The sequence below is a fragment of the Parasteatoda tepidariorum genome, chromosome 12 (genome assembly GCF_982258835.1).
Source record: "Parasteatoda tepidariorum strain Cologne lab strain chromosome 12, Ptep-v5.0, whole genome shotgun sequence".
NCBI lineage: Eukaryota > Metazoa > Arthropoda > Arachnida > Araneae > Theridiidae > Parasteatoda > Parasteatoda tepidariorum.
In genome coordinates, this window is record NC_141766.1 from 13,229,964 (window position 1) to 13,254,403 (window position 24,440).

A 24,440-nucleotide genomic window follows, 5' to 3' on the forward strand; every position below is an offset into this window, starting at 1 on the left:
CAAATGTGCTCATTTTTTCTCCAACTTTATTTATGTCACCTCAATGATTCCTATCTCATGAAAGGGCCACTTCGGTCTCAGGCACCCTGGCAAACCGATATTACTACTACTTCTATCGGAGAGTGGTAGCAATGTAGCGCAACTATTCAATTCTCCTTTACTGGTATATAAGATCTATTAACTCGACTCTATCAGATGGTACCTCTTCATAGACGTTGCGGATAGCCCAGCCTTACATAGGTGTCTCTCAGATGTGATCAGTCCCGCAATGGACTGATCGTTAAGACACGGTTCCCAGCAGATCACTGATGTCTAACATCACTGGCTGCGGTCAGTGTGCAGGTGGGTGACCACTTGGATCATTCTTCGTAGGGACCGAGTCTGTGCGGTATTGGTCCCTGTTGAACTGTTCTACTGTAAAGTGGTCGACTTCGCGACAGGTCGTTGGGCTACCGAAGCGGGGGTGCTATCCCCTCTGCAGAGGATCAAAATTTTGATGGAATGTCTTCGAAACATCCTCAGGGATATTTCCCAGACCATAGCCAAAAACCCATTGTGAATCTCTAGTGCTACGTAAATGAACTACAACTCAGACGTGATCTGAACACGCCTGCTTCGACTGAAACTCCCACTTCGATTTAAACACACCTAGTTCAAAAGATGACACGCCGCATAAGGCAAATATTTTCTGTTAAAAGTATTTTGTTATTACTGATTTATTTAGCTCCGTTTTTCGTTAAATTTAAAATGTTTTTATTTTCATACGGCGATTATTGCGGTGTCTTAATTTTATGTTCTGTCTTGCTTTTTTTTTTACAACTATTCTAAAATATATTTTAACGATCACAATTAACTTAGGTGAGGAGGATTTTTAGATTTGGTAAAATCAACTTTTTTATTATACTATTGATATTTTCAGGTCGTATTTATACTAATTTAAAAATTCTTTTTTAAAGTAATCAATTTCGAAATTAACGTAAATCATTTTTGCAGATGAAAATTCCAATTAAAATATTGCTATTTAAGAAGAAAAAAAAACTAATTTCATAATAATTAAACTGAAAAATGTATTAAAAACTTGTATTTCATTTTAAATACAGTTTTTATAAAATCACTTTCGGGTCTGAGAGGGGGAAATTTTAAAATCGAAATTTAACAACTTTTCAACTAGCTAGTGCACTCAAATCTCTTTCTGCAACACTTTTCTTGAGGGTAAGGAAGGCTTCAATGGTACAATTACGGCTAACGGAAGTCTCTTTTCACCAAATAGAATTTTGCGTTTATCAGAGTGATTTAGGTACTCTGATTTCAGCTGCAGCTCTGTGTCTAAGAACAAATATAAGATTTAATTTTTTCAGCACACCATGCAAAATTTGCCTTTATTATCGTTTTTGGAGTATATCGTTATTATAAGTTTTAACCACTTTCCGACTAGCTAAGGTGTTAACCAGAGTTCTGTGTTGGATGACAATCAATCATTTTTTGAACATCTATTTCAACGTCTGAAAGAACTTAATGCTTCGATCACTTTCGAACAAGCTATCGTGCTCAAAATGTTGCTAAAATAGTTTGAGGAAATTAATAGAATGTAAAACACTCAAAAATAGTTTTACTTATATAGACAGAGATGCCAACTTGCTCCGGACAGTGAATAAATATTTTCAAGTTTATTAATTGTGATTCTTGGTCTAATAAATTCAATTTAGTAGATTTTTATCCACCGCTATTTCTAAAACAATTCGAAGGCATACATAATTCACCACTTTTTTCAGGTATGCCATGCTAAACCTTTTAAAAAAAACTATCAAAATCTGTCAAAATTTAGTTAGTTTGTAGTTATTTACGGTTTGTCCAGATGGACAAGTCATGTAAAATTAGCGTGGCATTCAACGTGTTAAACTACTGCCTGATGCTAATCCACTTTAATATGGGTTTTTTTTTTTTTTTTAAATAATACGAGCAAAATTAATGGCTATATTATCACTAATTTACTTATTGAAATTTCTATTATTTTTAAACAGGAACTCAAAGAAATTTACAAACATAAAACTAAAAAAAAAATTTAAAAACTACATTTTTAAAATGTTTTAAATTCGAAAAACATTTTTATTTTTGTCAGACCTAAAATGGGTGTTAATCTTAACCAACGTAGAGCGCACCATTAATGTAAAAAATTTCTAGCGTCACCGACGTCTTTCAAAAGTGATGAGCTCTACGTTAGACCTAACAAAAATAAAATAGTTTCCTATTTAGCCCAGTTGAGTAACGTAGTTGTTATACATTTTAATTTGTTGTTTTTAAATGTATGTGAAACGTTCATAAGAAATTAATTTTTCACAGTTGTAATATTTTTTTTAAAAAAATTGACTAAAAAGAAATCTATTCTAATAACAAAAGTTTTTTTTACTAAAAATTTGTATTTTCTAGCATTCTCAACAAACATTCTAGTTAAGATAGGTTATGAAAAATAAAATTAATCAGGACTCAATTTACACAAAAATCAATCATTACTAATCCTTATTCACATCATTTTCACATTCATCTTTATACAACAAAAATATTTATTCGCAAAAATATTTATTTGTTTTGAACCGCGTGTTAGGGTTAATAAATATTTTTGTTAATATTTATTAACAAAAGCATTTATTTTGACAATAAAAATATTTATTAGAAAAAATATTTATTTGTTTTGAACCGCGTGTTATGGCTAAGAAATATTTTTGTTAATATTTATTAACAAAATTATTTATGTTGACAACAAAAATACTTGTTAGAAAAAAAATTTCTTTGTTTTGAACCACGTGTTATGGCTAATAAATATTTTTGTTAATATTTATTAACAAAAATATTTATTAGCCATAACACGTGGTTCAAAACATAACAGAATTTAACTATTATAGCTTTTTAAAATAAGGTCCTCCTCTAACTATTATTGACAAAGGATTTATTTAGGTCAATTCAGAAGAAAAATGTTGATCCCTCATTCTTTGGAAAATAATAAAGAAAAACAATCACTTCATTATGCAAGAACTGTTCTAATAATTCAGAAAATGTGGTTTTCATTCGCAAAATTCCACCCTTTTAACAAACACTAAAGAAAAAATCATTAAAAGGAAATAAATACGTAACTTTTTATAAATTAATAGTTAGAAGAGTTATTTATTATTTTAAAACCAATTTAAGACTCTTTTATATTTTTCATAGAGATTTCCCAAAAAGCCATTCAGATTTTCTGAAAGCCATTTAGATTTATTTATTTTTAAAAACAAAGATTTGAATTTGTTTATTTGTGAAATAAACTTAAACAACTCATTATTTCTGTTTGCTTATTGGAAATGTATCGTCAATGATAAGGAGTATAATTCCCTCCGAAATTTCAAAACGTCGCAAATTTAGATATTTTTATTATCGCTTAATACTCGTAACAATACTTAGAAATTATATATAAACATAATTAAGGTTTCCAAATCCTTACATTAATTTTTTTAAATGACCACACAAAAAAATCCTTCATAGCAATTTCTCTTTCCTTAGTAAATAAATTTATTATTACATAAGTAATTTAAAATATAGAAAAAAATGAGATCAGTTAAATCAATAGTAAACTATAAAGCTTGAAATACTGGAAGCTTAAAAAAAAATATCAAATTTAACAAATATAACAAATTACTTTAAATTGCTATTAATGTTGTAAGAGAGAGTATTGGAGTTGTCACAAAGGGTTTTAAATAACATTTAATGCTAAATCTAGTTAAAAAATTTGTAATTATTCAATTATCTCGCAGACTAGAAAATAAATAAAGTTTTTAATCAATTTTCACGCTTTTCTTCGAGGGGGGAGTAAGAAAGAAATATGTGTTCTGATTATCTGATCAATCTATCTGTTTTGTCTGATCAATCTGTTCTGATCTGATTATCTGTTCTGATCTGATTATCTGTTCTGACTGATCAATTCGAAAATCCTCTAGCTCTCTGAAACCTCTTCATAATAAAAGACGCGACTGAAAAATGATGGTGCTGCCATCTGTGAGATATTTATGAAACAAAAAGATAAAATCTGACATTTTTTTAGATGTCTAAATTGTTTTCTCTCATCTTTCATATAAATCTTATTGTTTTTTTAAATTTATTTTGAAGCAATATACAAATCAATCAATGAAAAATACCTGTTTATTCTAGAATAGCCTTTCTATGTTTAAGAGCTACTGGAATTTAAAAAAATAAAGCCAATTTTGTACTATTCCGAATTACATTTATTTTATAATTTCGTTCTAAAAAGTGTCTTCGACGAATCAAATAATATTAATCATCTCTATTTAAGGAAAAGTACTATTTAATTCATACATTAATGCTAATACTATTTGATTACAAAATTTCACTTTGTCGTTAATAACAGAATAATGATTATTCAACTCCAGTTAGTTCTGATGTGGAATTAGAATCATGAAAAACGAGTTAACTGAAATTTTTCTCGGAGATTTAGCTAGGACTATGGTCAAATTTAATTGTATTACGTACAGTATGCATTTTCGTAGCGTCAGGTGGAGCTGGGTGGGTATTTTTCCTTTCTCTAACAGTTTTCCAATTTTTTTCCACGCCCTCTTTTTTTAAACGCAAATAATATTAATTCTTATTTATTAAACAAAAATTTTAATGGTGTTTACAAAATTTAACAAAATAATTTTATTCCATCATGGTTTTCCCTTAGATTAATTCCTTGAAATTGCAATATACATTTTTACTTTTTCGAAAAACTTATTATGTAAAAAGAGGTATTATGCATCTGCTTTTTCCATTTATTTTACTAGGTTTACCATTGTTTTGCAAAACTCTTTAAATGAAAGCATTACATAATCTGTCTTGTCCTTAGAAAGGATATATATATATATTTCCGCGTATTACATAGTGTTTTGATTAACAAAGAAATAACGTAGGTAACATAAAGAACAGTTCAATTCAAAATAAGCAGGCGGACATCTAATAAAAAGGAAAGAACAGTGCGGGCGGAAGACGTTGTCTCTCCCCGCGCGATGCTGAAAACAGCGCCCTTAATTTTCTTTTTAAACATAATCTTTTTTAAAAATTAGTCTTGCAGGTGTAGCTGTAAAGATAGGTATATTTTAAAATGCAATTTAACCTTAGAATATATAATAAAAAATGACTCATAAAAAATCTTTCTAAATCAAACAATACTTTTATCAAGGAAGAAATATATAATTTACTGAACATTAAATCTGTGTCCCGTTCGACCCCCCCCCCTTCTCAACTTGACGCTCCGGGCAATCGCCCGCCCTTCCTGCCGGCCCTGACAAATAAAAAAAAAAGAATGTTTTTCTCTTCCCCTTTTCCCTTCCAGAAAACTCACACGCTATGCTTGAAGTTAGTTTAGTATTCGTACTCGTAAGTCATGCATCTTATTATTTGTTTTCACCACTAGTAGAAAATTAAATAATTTTAAATTAATTCATAGAAAAATTTTGTTTTCATAATCGGAAAATAAATGTAAATTTCAAATACTTTTTAAAGCTGTGTAAATTTTTTTTTTAAATTTTAACTTCAATTTTGTATTTGAATCAATTTTGTATTCAATTTCAAATTTGAAAAAAAAAAAATTTAAAATGTGTAGATAAAGAAACAAATTTCATCGGAATTTAAATATGCAAACTAAAAGAGGTCAAAATAATTTTATACTAAACAAAAAAATAAAAACAACATTTAACTTTCCATTCAATGCAATTTACGGAAAAATTCACTTGTCTTTTATAGGGAAAAAAATCGTTGGTGAAGTCAATTTAAAATAAGTAATATTCAACGAACACTTTTATATTTATTACTGATTTTACAGGTTTAATTTTAGTCAAGAAATACATAAATATAAATATAGCTTTGTCTCCTACATTTGTTTCATTTCCTTTCCATTAGTGCTCAATTTCCTAATTTGAATTGTATTAAGATTCAATAATATTCTATTGCCAATTTGAAAAAAGGTCAGTAAGCGCTAACTTTTTCAAGATTTCTCATTTGATTTATGTTGCGTAAAGCGACTAAAACAGAGACTTAACAATTATTTATTTAAAAAATGAATAAATAAAAAGATTCCTCTAGGCTTTTTTTTTTCCTACCTCTATTATTTGCGAGCCATACACCTATGTTAACTTTGCTATAAATCTAGATGTGAATAAAAGAAGTTGAGAACTCTTTTTTTTTTTTCTTTTTTTTTTGCCCCTCAAAACGTTTTATCTACGCCTAACTTATATGCTCCGAGATATGTGTTTCGCATAAAATTACATGAAAGTCGTTGGTTTTCTCCGCACGCCCATGCAATCTTATTCCGCTTTTATATAAAAAAGAATAAAAATTGTAAATGCCGTTAACGTATTCAATACGCATAAGATGTTCGAAATTGACTTAGTTCTTCAGCTATGGGATACTGGCGCGAGAAAATGGCGAGCCATTTTTATTTTTATTAGTGTAGTAAAAAAGAGATCTCGAAACCATCCAAATATATAGTATTGTTTGTTGCAATTCGAATTGTATGTATACTGCATATGAGAACACCATCTATGATTTGAGTCCTCTAATAAAACCTTTTGAAATAACCACCTGAGACCCGGGCTTTAAATAGTGGCGGCCTTCGGAAATAAACTTATGAATACTATAAAATATTTTTTTAATGAAAAAAGAACGTCATTGTCTTTCTATTTTAAATTTTTGCATAAAAAAATATCTTCGCATAAAAAACAATTCAAAACGTTACGTGAATCCTTTCTGCAAAATTTCCGACCAACGAAAGTAAATCCAATAATATTTTTTTATAGACAAACAGAAAAAGTAGTATTTTTTAAGTGATTTTATTGAATCTTAAGAGGTCATTTACATAACCACTTATTAATTTCAATACACCCATCATATTTTTAGTTTTTAAAGAAGAATTCTCGCAAGAATTTTTTATTCAAGCAAATAGACCATTGCATTATTTATAATACATAGCAGAACTTCGTCTCAACTCTATTCAAAAGCGATCTCATACATTTGAAGCATTTTAATGATTAGTTTGTCCAAGAAAACGTATTGTTCCAATTGCATTGAGTCCTCACAAAAATGATTTTAGCTTGTAATAATTAATTCTCTGGTGCTTTTGTCCAAATGATTCACCACTTAACTTAGTTCTTAAGTTATCATTTTTGAACAATGTGCAACACCACTTAACTTAGTTTTTAAGTTATCATTTTTAAACCATGTGCCAAAAGATTTTTGAACCTTTTTAATGACTATTGTTTGATACAGAAATTAATAATAGCAATAGCTGCGTGAATATTGTATTGAAGTACTGTACTGTGCATGTTTTTAATGAAAAATTAAAAAAAGAGAAACAGGAGTGAAATTGTATCAAAAATGCTGAGCTGCGTTTTTTAAAACATAATGTTAAGTATTGTTACAAATTTTTTGTTGGCTTCAGTAAAAGTTAATCAGACATTGCTTACCGAAAACTGTTTAATTCATTTGTCATAAGCAAAAATAAAACGAATTTAAACAAAAATTCTGCAAAATAAATCAAATATACCGTTCCGGATATTTTGGATGTTACATGCACGTTGCTTTGGATACTACATTTTATTTATTTATTTATTTTATTAAATTTGTTTGTGTAGACTACGATTTTTATTCCCCTCTGTTTAAAGTTACCGCGGTAACGCTTTTTAATGAATTTCAATCAGCTTTTTAATGAATTCCAGCTTTTTATAATCAGCTTTTTTAATGAATTTCATTACAGTTACGCAAAGTATAGAAATACGTATTCTTTAAAAAATTACGGGAGGTAATTTTGAAATATTAGGTAACATAAATTTAAGCTTATTTAGCTTTATTTAATGAATTTCATTATAGTTATGCATATTATGAAGGTATATATGAGGTATTTTTTAAATAACTAAAAAATATATAGATGTCAAAGCTTATTTAGCTCTTTTAATGAATTTGGTTAGAGTTATGCATATTTCTTTCACCCCTTCAGTGGGTCGATAAATGAGTACCAAGCGTGCTTGGGAACAAAACACTGGGGGTTCCACGTTCGGCTGACCACCTAACAGAAACATCTGCTCCTGCACCCCAGAGCCCTCTCGAAACCATCCAAAAAAAAAAAAAAAAAAAAAAAAAAAAAAAAACTGAGATGGGCACAGTAGGCCTTGGCCCTCTATGGGCTGTCGCGCCACTGAGTTTAGTTTAGTAGTATGCATATTATAGAGTTATGTTTGAAATAATTAAAAAATATATTAAATAGATAATAAAGATTATTTAACTTTTTGAAACAGTTTCATTACAGTTATGCATATAATAGAGATTTGTATTTTTGAAATAATGACAAAATATATTTTTTTTAAAAATTATATTTTCTTTAAGATGGTGATCCAGCTTTCCCAGGTAGAAGAAAGATTGAAGAAATGTATCATTTATCATGTGATAGATCAGAATTCTACTCGATGAGTGATCTTCTTAAGCCACCAATTCTTTTTACTCCAACTGAAGACATAGACAAGGTAGAATATTTTTAATTCTCAAAGAATCTTCCAAAAAAAGTTCTCAATCGAAACCATTATTTATTTTATTATTCTACGTATTTTAAACAAAATTTGAAATATAGTTCATAAAATAAATTATATAAAACGAAACACGCATTTGATCTATAATGTAAGATTTTTCTTTCAAAATCACTGGAAACGCAAACTCAGTATATTATCTGATTTCGTTAAATATTACATATTACATGTAATATTGTATAGATTAAAAGATAATTTAATTTATAATATGCTATAATAGACAGATCATTGATTTAATTCCAAATCATGTAGAATTCAAAATAACATTTTTTTGAGCAAAATGGTAAACAAAAAAACAAAAACAAAATGCCATAACTGTCAGAATTTATCAAAAACTATAAAACCAATCAAAAAAATGTGAAATAAAATATGCATACATTGCAAAAAATCGCAATATAATTCTTTATTAAATTTGTTTATCCAGACCACGAATAGGAAAATGTTCATACATCATTTCTTTCACATTTTTCAAAAAATCCCAAAATTAAATTAAATCTTAAAATCAAATTATCCCCATTAAAAACAATATGTTTAGAAGCTTTAACGGTTTAAGAGTTTTCAATAAAATATTCATTTTTTAGTTCGTAAAATCTAGAGCAAGTAACTGTTTTTTAAAAAAATTAAATAAAAATAATTAGTCCATAATAACCAAAAGATCGTGTCTTTATATTGTTTGTATGATACAAATATTTGAGGAAAAAAATTAAAATACTCTGAAATAAAATTTTAATAGTTACTTTTAAAGCCTCACTCAAGGCTTTTGTCCCCAATCACTCCATTCGTTGGTTTACAAGTAATACGACAATTTAAGGGAGTTCTTATTCCTTATGAATTTTAAAAAAATATACATATGGTATAAAATGATTATAGAAATATATAAAATGATGATACAAATATACATATGATATAAATTACTTTCTCTGTTAGGATTGCTTAATTTTCTCTTTAGTATTTCTTTATATAAGATTTTTTAGTATTCACGATTTTTACCATAAAATAAATTGAAAAATAGTCCTCAGTGACAAAAATTGAAATAAATAGAACTTAGTCTCCTTAACTCATATATATTACAGTTATTAAAACAACTGTTACAGTCACTCGAAAAACTACTCTAAATACAAATTATTTGTGCAAAACATTTTGCGTACGATTTTGTTTTAAAACTCTTATTCAATAATTTTAAATAACCCTGAAATGAGCTGAGATTGCGCAAGACATAAAACGTTCGTTGGAAATAGTTGTTACCGAGGATTGGCCCGAAAACGGATGTGCGCTAGGTAATAATATTATACTGTATAATTTAAAGAAGTTTATGACTGATAAGTAAGGCCCGGATTTTGATGACATTTGCATTTTTGGACATTTTTTGTCCTTTAGAGCATTTTTTTAGATTTATAGGGCATTTTTCATTTAATTTATTGGCTTATTTTGCATTTTAAAACATTTTTTAAATTTTTTGTTAGTTTTTTCCAATTCTTCTTATTTTTTTATCATTTTTTATTATTACACTGGCTTCCAAACAGTGACGAAAATCTCTAGGATATTAACAGGTGAAGCAACATCTTTTCAAATTGAAGAAGAATTGTCAGTAAGTGAGACCGTTTTTTTCAAGTACGCACCAATAACATCAGTAAACGTTGAAAGAAGCTTCTCCAGGTACAAAAATTTACTTTCAGACAAGGGACGCTCGTTTACATTTCAAAATATCAAAAAAAAATTTAATAATCCAATGTAATTCTGATATTTAGTAATATTATGAGATGGAAGTTGTTATATTCATTAAAGTTTCTATACAAAATGAAAATGTTTTGGGGTCAATCTATTTTCCTTTTTTTTGTTATTTTAGGATATAAAACATATTTTTCAAACCTTAATGAACGTAGAACAAGTATTGCATTGCTTTATATTTTTTGAAATGGCTCATAATAATTTTAAAGAGTAAAACATTGTTTTAGTTCAATATTTTTACTTTATTTAAATCATGTCATAAGGCATTTTTAGCGCAATTTTCGCATTTTTAAGGACATTTTTCGCACTTTTTAAGGACATTTTTTGCACTTTTTAAGGGCATTAATGGGGATTTTTCAGGTCATCAAAATCCGGGCTCTACTGATAAGGTTGAGTTTTAATTATACAATTTTAATGATTTTAGAAAATTATAATTTATTTAAAAAGAGAGAGAGATAGAAACAAAATCTGCCTGTTATGCACATGATAAAACTATTCCATGCACAAATGAAAAAAAAAAAAATCAAACCCATCACTCATAGGAAACCAATACATATATGATGGCATCGAAAGGTTAAAGCTCGCCAGTAAGATAGGAAAAAAAAGATACATGAAAGTCAGGCTTGAAAATATAACTACTTTTTGTTTATTTACATTCTGGAATAAAAGTTTTGTTTCTCCAACAATCACTTCCTGTATGAAAAGTACGGAAAAACCATCCCATCAGGAATGCTAATTCTTCTGTTAAGGTGTCAAAACTAAATGATGTGATCATAGATCACCCCAAATCTCGAGGAAGTTTTTCATCGTTAATCTTTAGAATGCTCATAAATTTTCGGAAGTTTTTTCGTAACACAATTGATACAAGACTTGTAAAATGGATCTATGAAACAAACAGTTATAATAACAGAACCGGAATTAATAATATGGTTGATTTTATTATTTGAGCTACTTGACCTTCGCACTTGTTGTAAATTACTTTCATCTTACTCATCTATATACAACTGTAAAATACAACTTAATGCAAGGCTTCAATACGTCTTTCTGACTAAGCGTTTACATCTATTTCTAGCTAAGCGCTCTGTTTCAATTAGTTATAGTATTCCTTCGATTTAAATAAAATAAATTGGTTGCAGAAAAATGCAAATTGAAGTTATCTTTGTTGACGATATGAATTTTTTTTTTAAATTTTAACTCAGCTTTTACGAACTGAGACTAGATCCTTAAATAATAGCAAAAATTGCAATATTTACTTAGAAATCTTAGGCTTAGAAGAAAGTAGACTTATGCAGTCCTTGGTTAAATTATTCGACGCATTATAAGATTTTATGTAAAATCTTAACTGTCAGGTGATACTATACAGCTTTATTGTTTTTGCGTGGCTGAAACCAGTTTGCACTTGCTTACGTTAGTGTATGAATTGGTTAAATTAGACGATATATTACATAAATATAGTATGTTTACTATATCAGGTATTTTATCAGTATGTTATAAAAATTAGATCAAATTATTAGACGCTCTGTAGTTTTTTAATAATTACATGTTTTGCACGAGTTTGTATGCAATACCTGTATATTTAAACATACATGTAATGGGTCTTTATTCAGGAGATCTTTATATACTTCCTATTTGTATTATTTTTAACGTATTTCATTACAATGCTAATCAATTGATACACAAACCTAAACAAGTGCAAACCCGTTTCAGTCACATAAAAACAATAAAGCTGTATAGTATGACCTGATAATTAAGATTTTACATAGAATCTTATAGTGCGACTAATAATTTGGTCAAGGACTGTAAATACGATCAAGAATTTTTAAAAAAATCAATTCTTTAAATTTATCATACATAAAAGAACAAATGTTAAGCAATTTTTGCTCATAGTAGGATATTAAATGTATTTCTAGTAGGATATTAAATGTAATGTATTTCTTTATATTTTTGTTATGAAAAGTAGACTCAAAGAATATGCTGCAACTTGAATGGAACCCTTCAATGGTTTTCATTGTAATTAAAAATTCCAAAACGCTAGGGTAAATTGAATTTTTTTTTTTTTTGTCATAGACAAGCAGTGCCTCTCAGATGTACAGTGCTTTTAACCGAACTAATAGACAAGTGCTTTGATTAAAGAGAAGAAAAAAAACTTTTTAGTTATAAAATTGTACCAAATGTTAGGTCACAAGAGGTCAATCGACAGTAATTATTCGCGTTGTAACAGTAGCAAATAATCAACAAACCTCAATCTACTCTAATGACTGAAAATAAATTTTAAAAAGAATGTACAAATTTTAATCTACTTTAATGAGAGTTCCGCTAATTTTGATCAAACCAATAAATTAAGAAGTTATTTTTAAGATTTACAGAATAAATGTTTTTCCCCCTACACTCAGATATTAAAGACTATTTTTAATTGATTAACAATTATTTTTACATTAGTTTGGAACACATTTGCTTCGTAATAATTGTAATAATTTGTATACAAAACAAACAACATACAAATCTAAAAAAAAATTTAAGAATTGTTTCATTGTACTTAAATTCACTCAAAATATAGATGTTTCAATTTTAAAATATAATACACAGATTTGCTATTTCTTTTGAGAGATTGGGGAAACCCTTCCAATGGTTGAGCAGAAAACGGAGTATAACAATGGGTTTTATATTTTTCAGTAAAGTTTCTGCTAACAACATTGTTTCAAATTACCTTACAAAAGCGTTTTAAAATATCTATCGTAGTGATAAAATAACGTTCACTCCAGTAACGTTGCAATTTTAAACCCAACTACAAAAACTTACGAGTCAGGTATTTTATTTTATATTTTATAACCGTCGTTGAACAGCCGACCCAATTAAGTTTACGACTACCAATGTTCAACTCCGCAGCCTTGTGATTTTGAATCCAATCCAGAAGACGAGGGAACTCCTGGATCGAGTATTAGGAGAAATTCGTCTTCGTCGAAGATTTTTTGATAGAACCCTCATTTGCGTTACATAGGGAGGAAAACCACGAACAGCTCTCACGGTTAGCATGACGGCAAGGGGTCTCCCATGGTCCGTCTACCACTGAGGATATTTTATGTCAGCACTATAGTTGGTGCGAGCCGGGTGCGGAATTCGTATCGACCAGCCATCGCTGGGATTCGAACCCGGTTTGCTCCATGCCGTGTAGGATCTTTTGTTGAATCTTCCATGTTTAGCCCGACGGAAACGAGATTCTTAATATGCGGTTCGCCTACCACTGGTGCTGTTCTACGTTAGTACAATGATCAGTGCAAGCTGGAAGCATTATACGAATCAAACAGCTAATTATTCGAACCTATGGCACCTACGTCGAAAGCGAATTTTCTGACTCCTTCCAACCCTAAAAATTAGAATTTTTAAAAAATTTTTTGATTCAAAATTCGTAATTTTCATATGTTTCAATAAATGTGCTTAAGCTAAGGCAGGTTAAATAAGCAAAAAAAAAGTATAAGAAAAAATACATAAGTAATTACACTCATGTAATGAATATTAAATATTCTAACTAAAATTAATTAACTGAAAAAAATTAAAATTAAAAAAAATCAAAATTTAAATTAGATCCTTAGAAAATAATTTTTTTTAATCTATCAGTAATCTAACATATTTTTTAAAACATAATCTAACAGAATTTTTTTCAATCCGATATAAGTGAAATACATTCATAATAGATGTTTATGTTAACCCTTACTTTAGAATTAACCTTCAGAATTATATGTTAACTTTAAATAGACCGTTCAAAAGACCGGTTATTGTATTGTTTTGTAAACTGTTTGTATGTTTAATGTTAAATACAAAAACAATTTATAACCTATTAAAACAAACAGGACTTATCAACATAACAGTTGGTCATTAATACTTTTTGATCTTCTTTTAATTATGTAAAAAAAAAAAAAAATTCTAATATTATAAGTAAAAATAAGCTTGTTAAAAGCATTCTGTGAAAATGCTCCCGATTTTCATTACAGTCGTGGCTTACTTTAAACTTACATGTTTACTTATTTATGATTTATTGATTGATTTATTGAATTATTGAAATTACATACATTTGCTGACTTGTGTGCTCAATATAGGCTTATAAGTCATTGTCAAGTAGAAAATACAGATAGAACAATTCAGAGAAAGACATCACAAAGAATGCATCCAGGGTTACGGCGGGATTCGAACCCGCTACCTCCACGCTTAACAGAGCGCTTGGACCGGCGATACCGCTCGGCCAGGGAGGCCCCTACTTATTTATGCTGCTTGCTTTAAACTTACATGTTTACTTATTTATGCTGCTTGCTTTAAACTTACATGTTTATTTATTTATGCTACCACCTTAAAACGAAGTCCAAATATCCGCAACTACGAAAATTTTAAGGTCAATAAGTTCCTCACTTTCTATGCAAGCTTTTAGTTTGTATCAGCAAAATATAATACGTTTTGATATTTTTAAAAATTTACATTTTTCTAATTTTTAAAAATTTACATTTTTTTAATGTTTGACCAATCTACGTGTGCTTCGTCGCATCAAAAAATACTGTACTGAAATTATTTCAAAATTATAAACCTTAATTAGTTAAAAAATTTCTTATTTTAGATCAATTCCATGGATTTGTCTTTTTATGCAAACCATAATCCACTACTAGAAGAAAACAACACTATTGGGTAAGCTTTTCTTAACATATCCAAACCTAGGATGCTTACTTGCATACCAAAATAGTTTCTAATATATTTTTAGTCTATTCAAAATTTTGACTTTATCAACACTTCTCTCAAGGTAAGCAGCAAAAATTTTTTATTGATTTACTTTTATTCTATCAAACAAGTCGTGCCTTACAAATATAAGTTTGAGTTTTTAGGTCACAGAAGTAAGTACTTATTACTATTATACTTTAATATTTGCAAGATTTTTTTTGTCTGATATGAAATTTTATTTTTATAAATTTAATTTTAAATAAATGCATAAAAATTCATTTGCCCTAATTCACGTAAAATAATGAATAGGATTCAAAAAGCAATCAATCAAAATTGATCTTCCTTTACCCTTCACGTAAAATTAATTTACGTGATGAATCACAAGATGCCTTCGCGGAAACGTGACCTTTATATGACTAATCGCAATTTTGTTTAATGCTTGAGAACTAAGATATATTAACAGCGTGTTTTCGGAAATGCGTTGCATGGTGTGATTGATTGCATCAAAAATATAGTTCATAACTAATTTATTCTTGCTTTCATAAAAATGAAAACTTACTTATTTACTGATTTTTATTTATGTAGGGTGAATTGCGTTTAAGTTTAGAGGATATTCTACAAAACGTTTATTGAAATTTAGAAAATGACCTTCCGAAATTAATTCATTCTTTTGTCCTGGCGTCTTCTAAAATTCATCTAATTATAAACTAATTTTGTGTGAAAATGCGTAACTTGCAAGTTGTGGTAGAATTTATTCCACCAAAATAAGATAAAAGTGAAAAGTAAATTTTTTTCTTCTTTGGGATCATTCAAGAAAGTTAAAGAACAAGTATAGGTTCCGTTGGTTTTACGAAATTTCAAAAATCTGGGAAGAAAAAAAAAAGTTAAAGAAAATGTAGGGCTGCTTTTTTTTTTTTTTTTTATAAACCAAACGGCTCAAATAAAAAGATATTGATTTTATTTAATGATTAAGAAAAAAATATTTACAAAATTTAGAACTTTTGATCAAAAATACAAAATTTAGAACTTTTGATCAAAAATGCAAAATTTGGAACTTTAGCAAAACGTTAAAACTTGATTATAAACTAATTTTGTGTGAAAATGAGTAACTTTCAAGTTGTGGTAGAATTTATTACACCAAAATAAAAGTAAAAAGTAATTTTTTTTCTTCGGGATCATCCGAGATAGTTAAAGAACAAATATAGTTTTCGTTGGCTTTACGAAATTTCAAAACTCCGGAGCGAAAAAAAATCAAAGAAAATGCAGAGCTGTTTTTTTTTTTTTTAAACCAAACGTCTCAAATAAAAAGATATTGATTTTATTTAATGATTAAGAAAAAAATAATTACAAAATTTAGAACTTTTGATCAAAAATACAAAATTTAGAACTTTAGCAAAACGGTAAAACTTGATAAAGGTTCCTTTTATAAAAATTTTCCAATAAATCGGTCCATTATTACAATAAATAAAATAATGAAACTTCCATTACTTTTGAATTTATACTGTTTCTGCTTTTTCTCTCATAGAAATGATAGTCGAGACACTGATACTACAGCATCGCCTCCACCTCCAAAGAGGATGAAGACATTTCCACAACATAGAGGTACAAATAAAAATTTAAAAAGTGGTATTTTGAGAAAATACGAATTAACCTCAAATGTGATCTCATTTTAAAGTATTTACCAATTTAAAAAATAGAAATAAACCAAGAGTAAATTGTGAATTTTTAAATGCCGTATTTTTCTCATATCAATTGTGATAGTATTCAAGAGGTATCCTGGAATTCCGGATTTTTCGTATTATCCTTCCGGGTCATAAAATTAGAAGGGAATATGATTTTTCTGTGAATATCGCAGAATTTTGTGTTTCTCAAGACCATTGGTTCTCGGACATTCGATAATCAAAAACTTATAATCCGACGAAATTTTCACGAAATTACTCAATCCAAATTTCAAAATTTGAAAGTTTCGCTTATCTCGCAAAACGGGACGTTTACATACACGTGATTCTTCTGCTAATGGGCAGAAATCTGTCAATTGTTTCTTTTGGTTTGGCGGGTTTTCGCCATTTTGAATATTTGAAACTAGAGCCGGAATCAGCTGATATCGTGATTTCTGTTCCCGTGGTTTGAATATCAAGCATAGATTTTCGTATTTACCTAATTTAAAAGTTACTCCTTGCGATTCATATTTACGGGATTTCAAAAATCCAACATCGCGATATTTGCAAGAATTAAGGTTTTTCTTAAATTAGTTATTATAAAGGTGTGACATTCATCATGGGTAGGTATTTTAATTATAAATTAATATAATATTATCTTAAATACGAAACATGTATGGTTTACAAATTGATATCTTGATATCGATTTTTTGCACATAAAATTTTCAGGGTTTTTCACTTTATATCACAAATTACCCTTGTCATATTATTAACAAATTTTCCGCTTTCCATATCCGCAGCTTATACTGTCATACAAATTTTCCGCTTTCCATATCAGCAGCTAATACTGCCATAACTTGATTGCAATTTGATATCTTGAAAATATTTCATAATTTGAAACTTCACTCTTGGTTTATAAGTTTTTTTTTTTTTAAATTTTGTAGTTGAAAGAAGCCATGAATGGCCGAGATATAGCGTCCCTCGTTATTGTGGATTTTAAGCTGAATTTTCGTTTTTCCATTGTTTTGATAGCTTTTAATGTTAAAATAACATTCGGTAGCATTTCAATAAAGGCTAAAAATGAAGATGTCGCTTAATTAAATTAGGAAAAATAGCATTTGATAACTTTTAGGGCTTCTATGGATATTTTTCTGAAAAATTTTAAGCGATAAAATTTTGTGGTTAGTAATTTTGGATAAGTAATTGAATATTGCACGTTTGTTGGAATTCAGATTTTCTTTTTTTTATATTTATTATTGTTTAAACTGATGAAAACAAATTTGAAAGATGTTGAAAAATTGTTTTAATCTAATTACGGAAAAACAATGATGTTAAAACAAAAGTCTAAAATAAAGGCAAACGGAAAATGCTTATCTACCTTTCAAAAAATGCTAACTGCAGAATTATGTTTGAATAATTTTATCAACGAACATGAATCGAGAATAGTGCGCGGTACCTAAAATTCTGAGATGCCTTAGTAATTTAAAGGTGTCGAAAAATACTACCGAGTAAAGTATATATCCAACATCTATTAAATTATAAAAATTAAATAAAGATAATTTAAAATATATGTTTTCCTCTTTCAGTTAGGGTAAACAACCACAAGAAATTATTTTTATATAAAATTGTCTTTTATGTATCAGTTTTAACTCGCATAAATAAGAATGTTATCTCGAGTATGGAGAAAACACATGCATTCTATAAAGTCTGATATTATCTTTTAATTAACATAAAACTAAGAGTAATAATAATGCAATGGAAATAGCACTATAGTAATTTATTGCAAACAAATCAATATTATTGTGTTTGCGAGGATGAAAAATTTTTTAACTCGCATCAATGCAAAAAGTGTACTGCGCACAGGAAGAAAAAAAAAGGAATTACCCTGAATGATTTTCGATCAAATGATCAGTTTTTCACGTTCTAGGACTCAATCTTGATTGTTCGGGGGGGGGGGAGGGAGTGACCACAAATATGCTAATTAATTAGTGCAGGCGATATTTTAAGTTACGAAATCAGACACAAAAACGTACTTTCTCCGAATGAGCATAAATTTCTTTGCCAGTGGATTTCTGACCCTCAAAATATAGGGGATAGCTGCAATCTGGGAAATACGATGCCAATAGTTTGGTCAGGAGTTATGAGAACAACCCTTACAGCCACTGGAACTAAAGAGCGACTTTGAGCACGCTGGTTAGATTTCTTGGCAACGCCTTATGTACGCCTCGCCAATATCGTTTCTTCGTAATTTGTTCACAAAATATAAATCAATCACAAATCAGATTTTTAATGATTGAATTTTCCATTTCAAGCTAAGTAAATGTTCCTTTGCAGAAAATGAAATAGCGTCATCAATGTTTTTTTCCCTCATTTTTCAATAATAATAACATATTTATTGAAATCCAGTTTACTTTAAATTTTATTCTGATGTTTCTGTTTCTTTGTTTAAAATATTACTGTTACGTTACTGTATAAGATTATTTTAACGTTAATAGTAAGGACTTATATGGACCTGTTATACCACCTTTTTTTAATATCATACTTTGTCTATAGCAGCGTTTATTCAGCTTACGTAATACTGTGTATATCTGAATCAGAGTAAAAGATTTCAGCACCTGTGCCTTTTAATTCTGTGTTCAATCCTGTGGAATTTTTAACCCTCATAATATGACGTAAATATTTGGAAAATATGATTTTAATGCGTGATTTTCCTTCGAGTTTTTCACCACCCATAATTGAACGAATTTAAATAATTTTTGCATGATTTCATAAAGCTTACTTACGTAAAGATAATTTCGTGCAAAAGAAGAATTTTTCATTAATATTTTTTATATAATATTTCTTTAATTGAAAAATTTTGAATCTAATAGCAGAAAATTTTTTACAGCCGCTGTAATTTTGAGTGACAAAAATTCAAAATATAAAAAAAAAACTGGTCGTAGAGTTCGTTCTCGAGAAATCAGGGAAAAGGTATAAGGCAGGGTTTATACGCCTCAAGGGAAACCTGCAAATTTAAGAGAATTTTAAATTAGATAAAAAAAAATCTGCGAAAGTGATCCTTTTCGTCAAAAACCTGAAAAATGAAAGTTTCCAAGCTTTTTTTTTCTTTTCCTGAAATTTTTTTTTTAAAAATCCCGCATAAAAATCATATATATATAGACACAGTCCAGTCACATTAATGTGACCACTTGTCAAAAGCCAGAATAACCACCTTTGGCAGAGTGGACCGCTGTGAGGCGTGCAGGAAGAGAGTCAGCTAGGTTTCTGAAGGTGTTCACTGGGATGTTGAGCCATGCCGACTTCAGTGCCATGGCCAGCTGCGTTAAATTACGCTGTTGAGGATATGTGGCGCGAGCAACCCGATAGAGGTGGTCCCACAGATTCTCGATTGGGTTTAAATCCGGAGAGTTTGCTGGCCAGGGAAGTACGGTAAACTCATCCTTTTGCTCTTCGTACCACGCACATACACTGTGAGCTGTATGACACCTCGCATTATCCCGCTGGTAGATGCCATCATTCTAAGAAAAAATCATTCGCATGAAGGGGTGGACATGGTCCGCAAGGGCAGATGCGCACTAGTGCTGATCCATCGCTCCTTCCACAATGATGAGTGCACCCAGTGAATGCCAGTAAAACATTCCCCAATCCATAATGCTCCCTCCTCCAGCCTGGATCCTTTCGGCAATTGTTGCAGGGTGTTTGCTTTCAGTCGTTTCATGCTGTATACGCCAGCGTTTATCCGTCCGATGGAGCATAAAAAGTGATTCATCGAATAAAGCCACCTGTCGCCACTCTGTGGACGCCCAGTTGCGGTACTGGCATGAAAATTCCAGCCTTCGTCGCCAATGAACAGCAGTCAGCATAGATGCATTAACCAGACTTCTGCTACGGAGGCCCATGCGTAGCAACATTCGCTGAACCGTTGTTGAGGATACACACTTGGTAGCCCCTTGGTTCATCTGGGCGGTCAGTTGCTCAACAGTTGCACGTCTATTCACCCGAAAGCGTCTCCGTAGCTTTCCTTCGCCTCTGCCATCTATAGCCCATGATGCACCGCATGTGGCACGCCGCTGATTTTGGATAGTGCCATTTTACCATGCACGGTATACTTTCAACACGGTGGTACGAAAACATTTCACAAAATTGGCCGTTTCCGAAATGCTTCCACACTTGGCCCGAAAGCCAATAATCATACCCTTTTGGACGTCGGATAAATCGCTACGTTTTTGCATTACGCCAACGCTTGAAATGCTTTCCGATGCCCTAGGACATCCTTTACATGCACTCTACTGTAATATGCTGCCACCTGCCTTCTGTGATTGGTTATTTCACGTTGACGTCGAAGATAGGGGGTGATCACATTAATGTGACAGGACTGTGTATATATATATATATTTTAATAAACAACCAGGTACTATGTGTATTTGGTTGCTTGTGGTAGTAAATGCTTAAAGCAGTGGTAGAGATTTAATATTGATGCATATTAACTTATTCATGCTTTTAAGGTTTTATTAATGTGCACCAACGTTATTATCCAGTGTAACTGATAAGCTGTGTAACAGAATATGCTAAAAATTGTTTCGCTGGGGAGTCAGAGAAAACTTCGAAAATATTTTTCCAGAAATTGAGTAGGAACCGTGAAAGTATTACATACAAAAAAAATTCTCCAAATCAAGCAATTAATTCAAGATTTCAACGATGTACCATAACATAAACATTAAAAGCCTTAAACTTAAGACTACTATCCTGACTCAACTACAAGGATTGTATTTTCTAGATTGCAGCTACCTCCCCCTACACATACTTATTTTGTGGTATTCGGGAATGACTGTGGAAAAATTCTATGAATTCGTAGGGGAAAAAAATCTTCATTCAGAGAAAGTACGTTTTGTTTCAATTTCATACGGTAGTACACATTAGGGAATTTAAATCATTACTATCCCAATTTGGTGGGTGAAGTACGTTGAATAATACAGACGAGGAATCATAATTTTTCAGTACTTGTTTATACTCGTCAAGATTCAGAAGAAGCATTCCAGCCACTTCATATTTGTCCACCAACGCTTGCTGGCCTAGCGAAAGGGGTAAGTTTCATTACCTTTTATTTTTCACTTTTTTTTCAAAGGACTCAGTATTTCCAATTATGTTAAAAGTAGCTTTAATTTTCATCATGATCTTCAATTTTTCAAACTATTAAAGTTCAACGATTTTTGTATTTTTAACTGAAAACTAATGACTTCTTATATTAAGCAGTATCAATGGTGGGATTTTATTCTATTACAGTCGTTAAACAGCCGACCGAATTTTCAGTTTACGGCTACCAATGTTTAACTCCGTAGCCTTGCAATTTTGAGCTCCTGGATCAAGTATTCGGAGAAATTTGCCTTAGTGGAGGAATTTTTGATGGAACTAACCCACATTTGCGTTACACGGAGGAAAACCACGAAAATCTCCCACGGTTAGCCTGACCGTAAAGGGAATCTAACCCATGATCCGTCTACCACTGAGGATAATTTAAGTCAGTATTATGGTCGGTGCGAGCAGGGTGCGGAATATCGAATTAATCAGCTGTAGCTGGGATTCGAACCCGTTCTCTCATTGGGAGGCGAGCGCTCTATCTCCTGAGCCACCACGGCTCAGAAAATTCCAATTACCGGCCAAAAAATTCAAATTTCCAGTGCATACATAGTTACTAACGGACGCTTAAGACCATGGGGTGAGATCCAAAATTTGGCGAGTTATTGATAGATAAATATAGCCAAACCCTCGTTATGAGTACTAAATTTTAAATAATCTGGCTACAATTTAATTATCAAAAACAAAAAAAAAAGGTTAAAATTTAATATAACCCCGTAACCTAAACATTTTTATGGTTAGAGGGAAAAAAACAGCTTAAAGAAAAATAAACTTAAAATATATTTTGATATTCGATTTGTTGCGACACTGAGTTAATGAGTTGTACGCTTCTATTGAATTAAAAGTTAGCCATTACATTGATTGTTAAGAAAATAATTAAAGTATTTTCGCTTTTTATAAATATCATAAAAAGTAAATAGTTGATTTTTTTTTCCGAATTGAAAATTGTTTTGATTATTTATATAGCTATTTTTGAGAAAGAACACAATTTTAAGAAACTAGTTATGCAAAGTTAATTTTTCCAAAAATTCACAATAAATCTGTTATATGTGCATCTAAAAAATTTTGATACTTTGATGAATATGAAAGATTCTGTTGTAAGAACCTGACAATTTTATTTTCGTCCAAATTAGTTGTGTTCATATTTTCGTTTATTTTCAATGTAATGTACAGTGTGAAATATATATTACTAGTTTAAATAAGCGCTTAGATTCATTGTTTGCACTTATAAAATTACGGCCATTGTCTGAAAAAACTTTACCTCTTCGTGACATAAATCGTTTTAAAGCAGCTATGAAAGAATCAGATGTTAAATCTGAAACTATTTCAAAATAAACAACGCCAGTTACAAAGCAAATAAAAATTGCAAAGTGAATTTTTCGCTATGGACCTTTTCTTTGAAATTTGTATTTTATTTGAAAGAAGCCACAGAAATTAACTCCTGTAATAATTAAATGGAAATGATGTAATGCATCTTTATAAGGGCAAATCACCCATTTTTTGCTCCGATAATTGGGGATTAAATTTCGCACAAATTACACAATTATGAACAATACTAATACACAAATAGATAGACTTGTTGTAAATCGTTTTAAAGAAAGCTTATTCATAGAACTTTGTTTTTAGTTTATACAAACCTTGAGATTCTCTTTAAGATCACCCAGGTCTTGATAGAAGTCCTCCATTAAACACAACTAATATTAGCATATTTGATTGATAGTTAGAATATATGATATTAGATCTTTTACAACCACTAAAATTTAAGGTACAAATTTTCTCTGAGTCAAACTAAACAGTTCTTTATTAAATCTGACACAGAAATTTTTCATAAATTCAAACACAAACATGATTTACAACAAAACAAAAGAGACATCTTCAGATTTTTGACTATTAAAATATGGAGAAAGAAGTAAATCGTTATCTGGAAGATATGGAACTAAAAGCTTTTAGACCCTTAATATTAATTTTGCTTTCTTCGTCTTTCTCCATATCTTGAGAACTTCTTAAACAAATCAGATACTTTGTGCATGATTTTGTAGACCTCATTTCAACGATTTTCTGAATTAGAAATGTATTTGACAGATGGCCAGCCAGATCTCCAAACTTGAGTCTGATACCGGATATTTCGGGCTATTTTGAATTCCTTTCACGATCACTACATGAGCTGAAAAAAGGGTTAGTATTGGTCATCAGTCCCCATTTCAGTGTCCCACAACTTAATTGGTAGCGTGGAAAGTGTATGACACCAATTTTAGTTAATACAGCATTACAAATTTCATTCCAGAAACCATTTTGATAATTTTTCCAATAAAACCTATGTACTGAATCAGACATGTTACAGCAGTCTTAAAAATAAAGCTATAAACTTAGCACGGTAACAGAAAATTTCAAAAGCAGTTTTCAAATTATAATAAAAATTACTATTCAAAGGAATTATTAAATTTAAAAAAATACTTTTAACAAATACATTCAGTAACTTCGTTTAAATTTATTGAATTTATTTAATTTGGATTTAAATTTATTTAATTTGGAATCTTTTCTTACTTAGAGCCATAAACGATAAAATTCTCAGACTAAAATTATAATAATTAGTTTAATATTTTTTAATCAGAACTTAATA

At 29.9% G+C, this 24,440-nt stretch overlaps 1 protein-coding gene across 2 annotated transcripts in view; it reads left to right on the forward strand.

The window, feature by feature from the left end:
- The window catches only part of LOC107449518 (grainyhead-like protein 1 homolog), a 175,411-nt gene that overhangs the window by 145,259 nt on the left and 5,712 nt on the right, over positions 1-24,440 (forward strand). The window contains exons 12-16 of one of the 2 annotated variants that reach the window (XR_015430874.1): positions 8,401-8,537; positions 14,929-14,996; positions 16,552-16,628; positions 21,683-21,768; positions 23,903-23,995. Coding sequence is in view for 1 of the 2 variants with exons in the window: in XM_016065069.4 (XP_015920555.1) it covers positions 8,401-8,537; positions 14,929-14,996; positions 16,552-16,628; positions 21,683-21,768 (368 nt within the window). In the remaining variant the exon portion in view is untranslated. The remainder of the gene's footprint in view (positions 1-8,400; positions 8,538-14,928; positions 14,997-16,551; positions 16,629-21,682; positions 21,769-23,902; positions 23,996-24,440) is intronic. The other variant, XM_016065069.4, reaches the window with a different exon arrangement.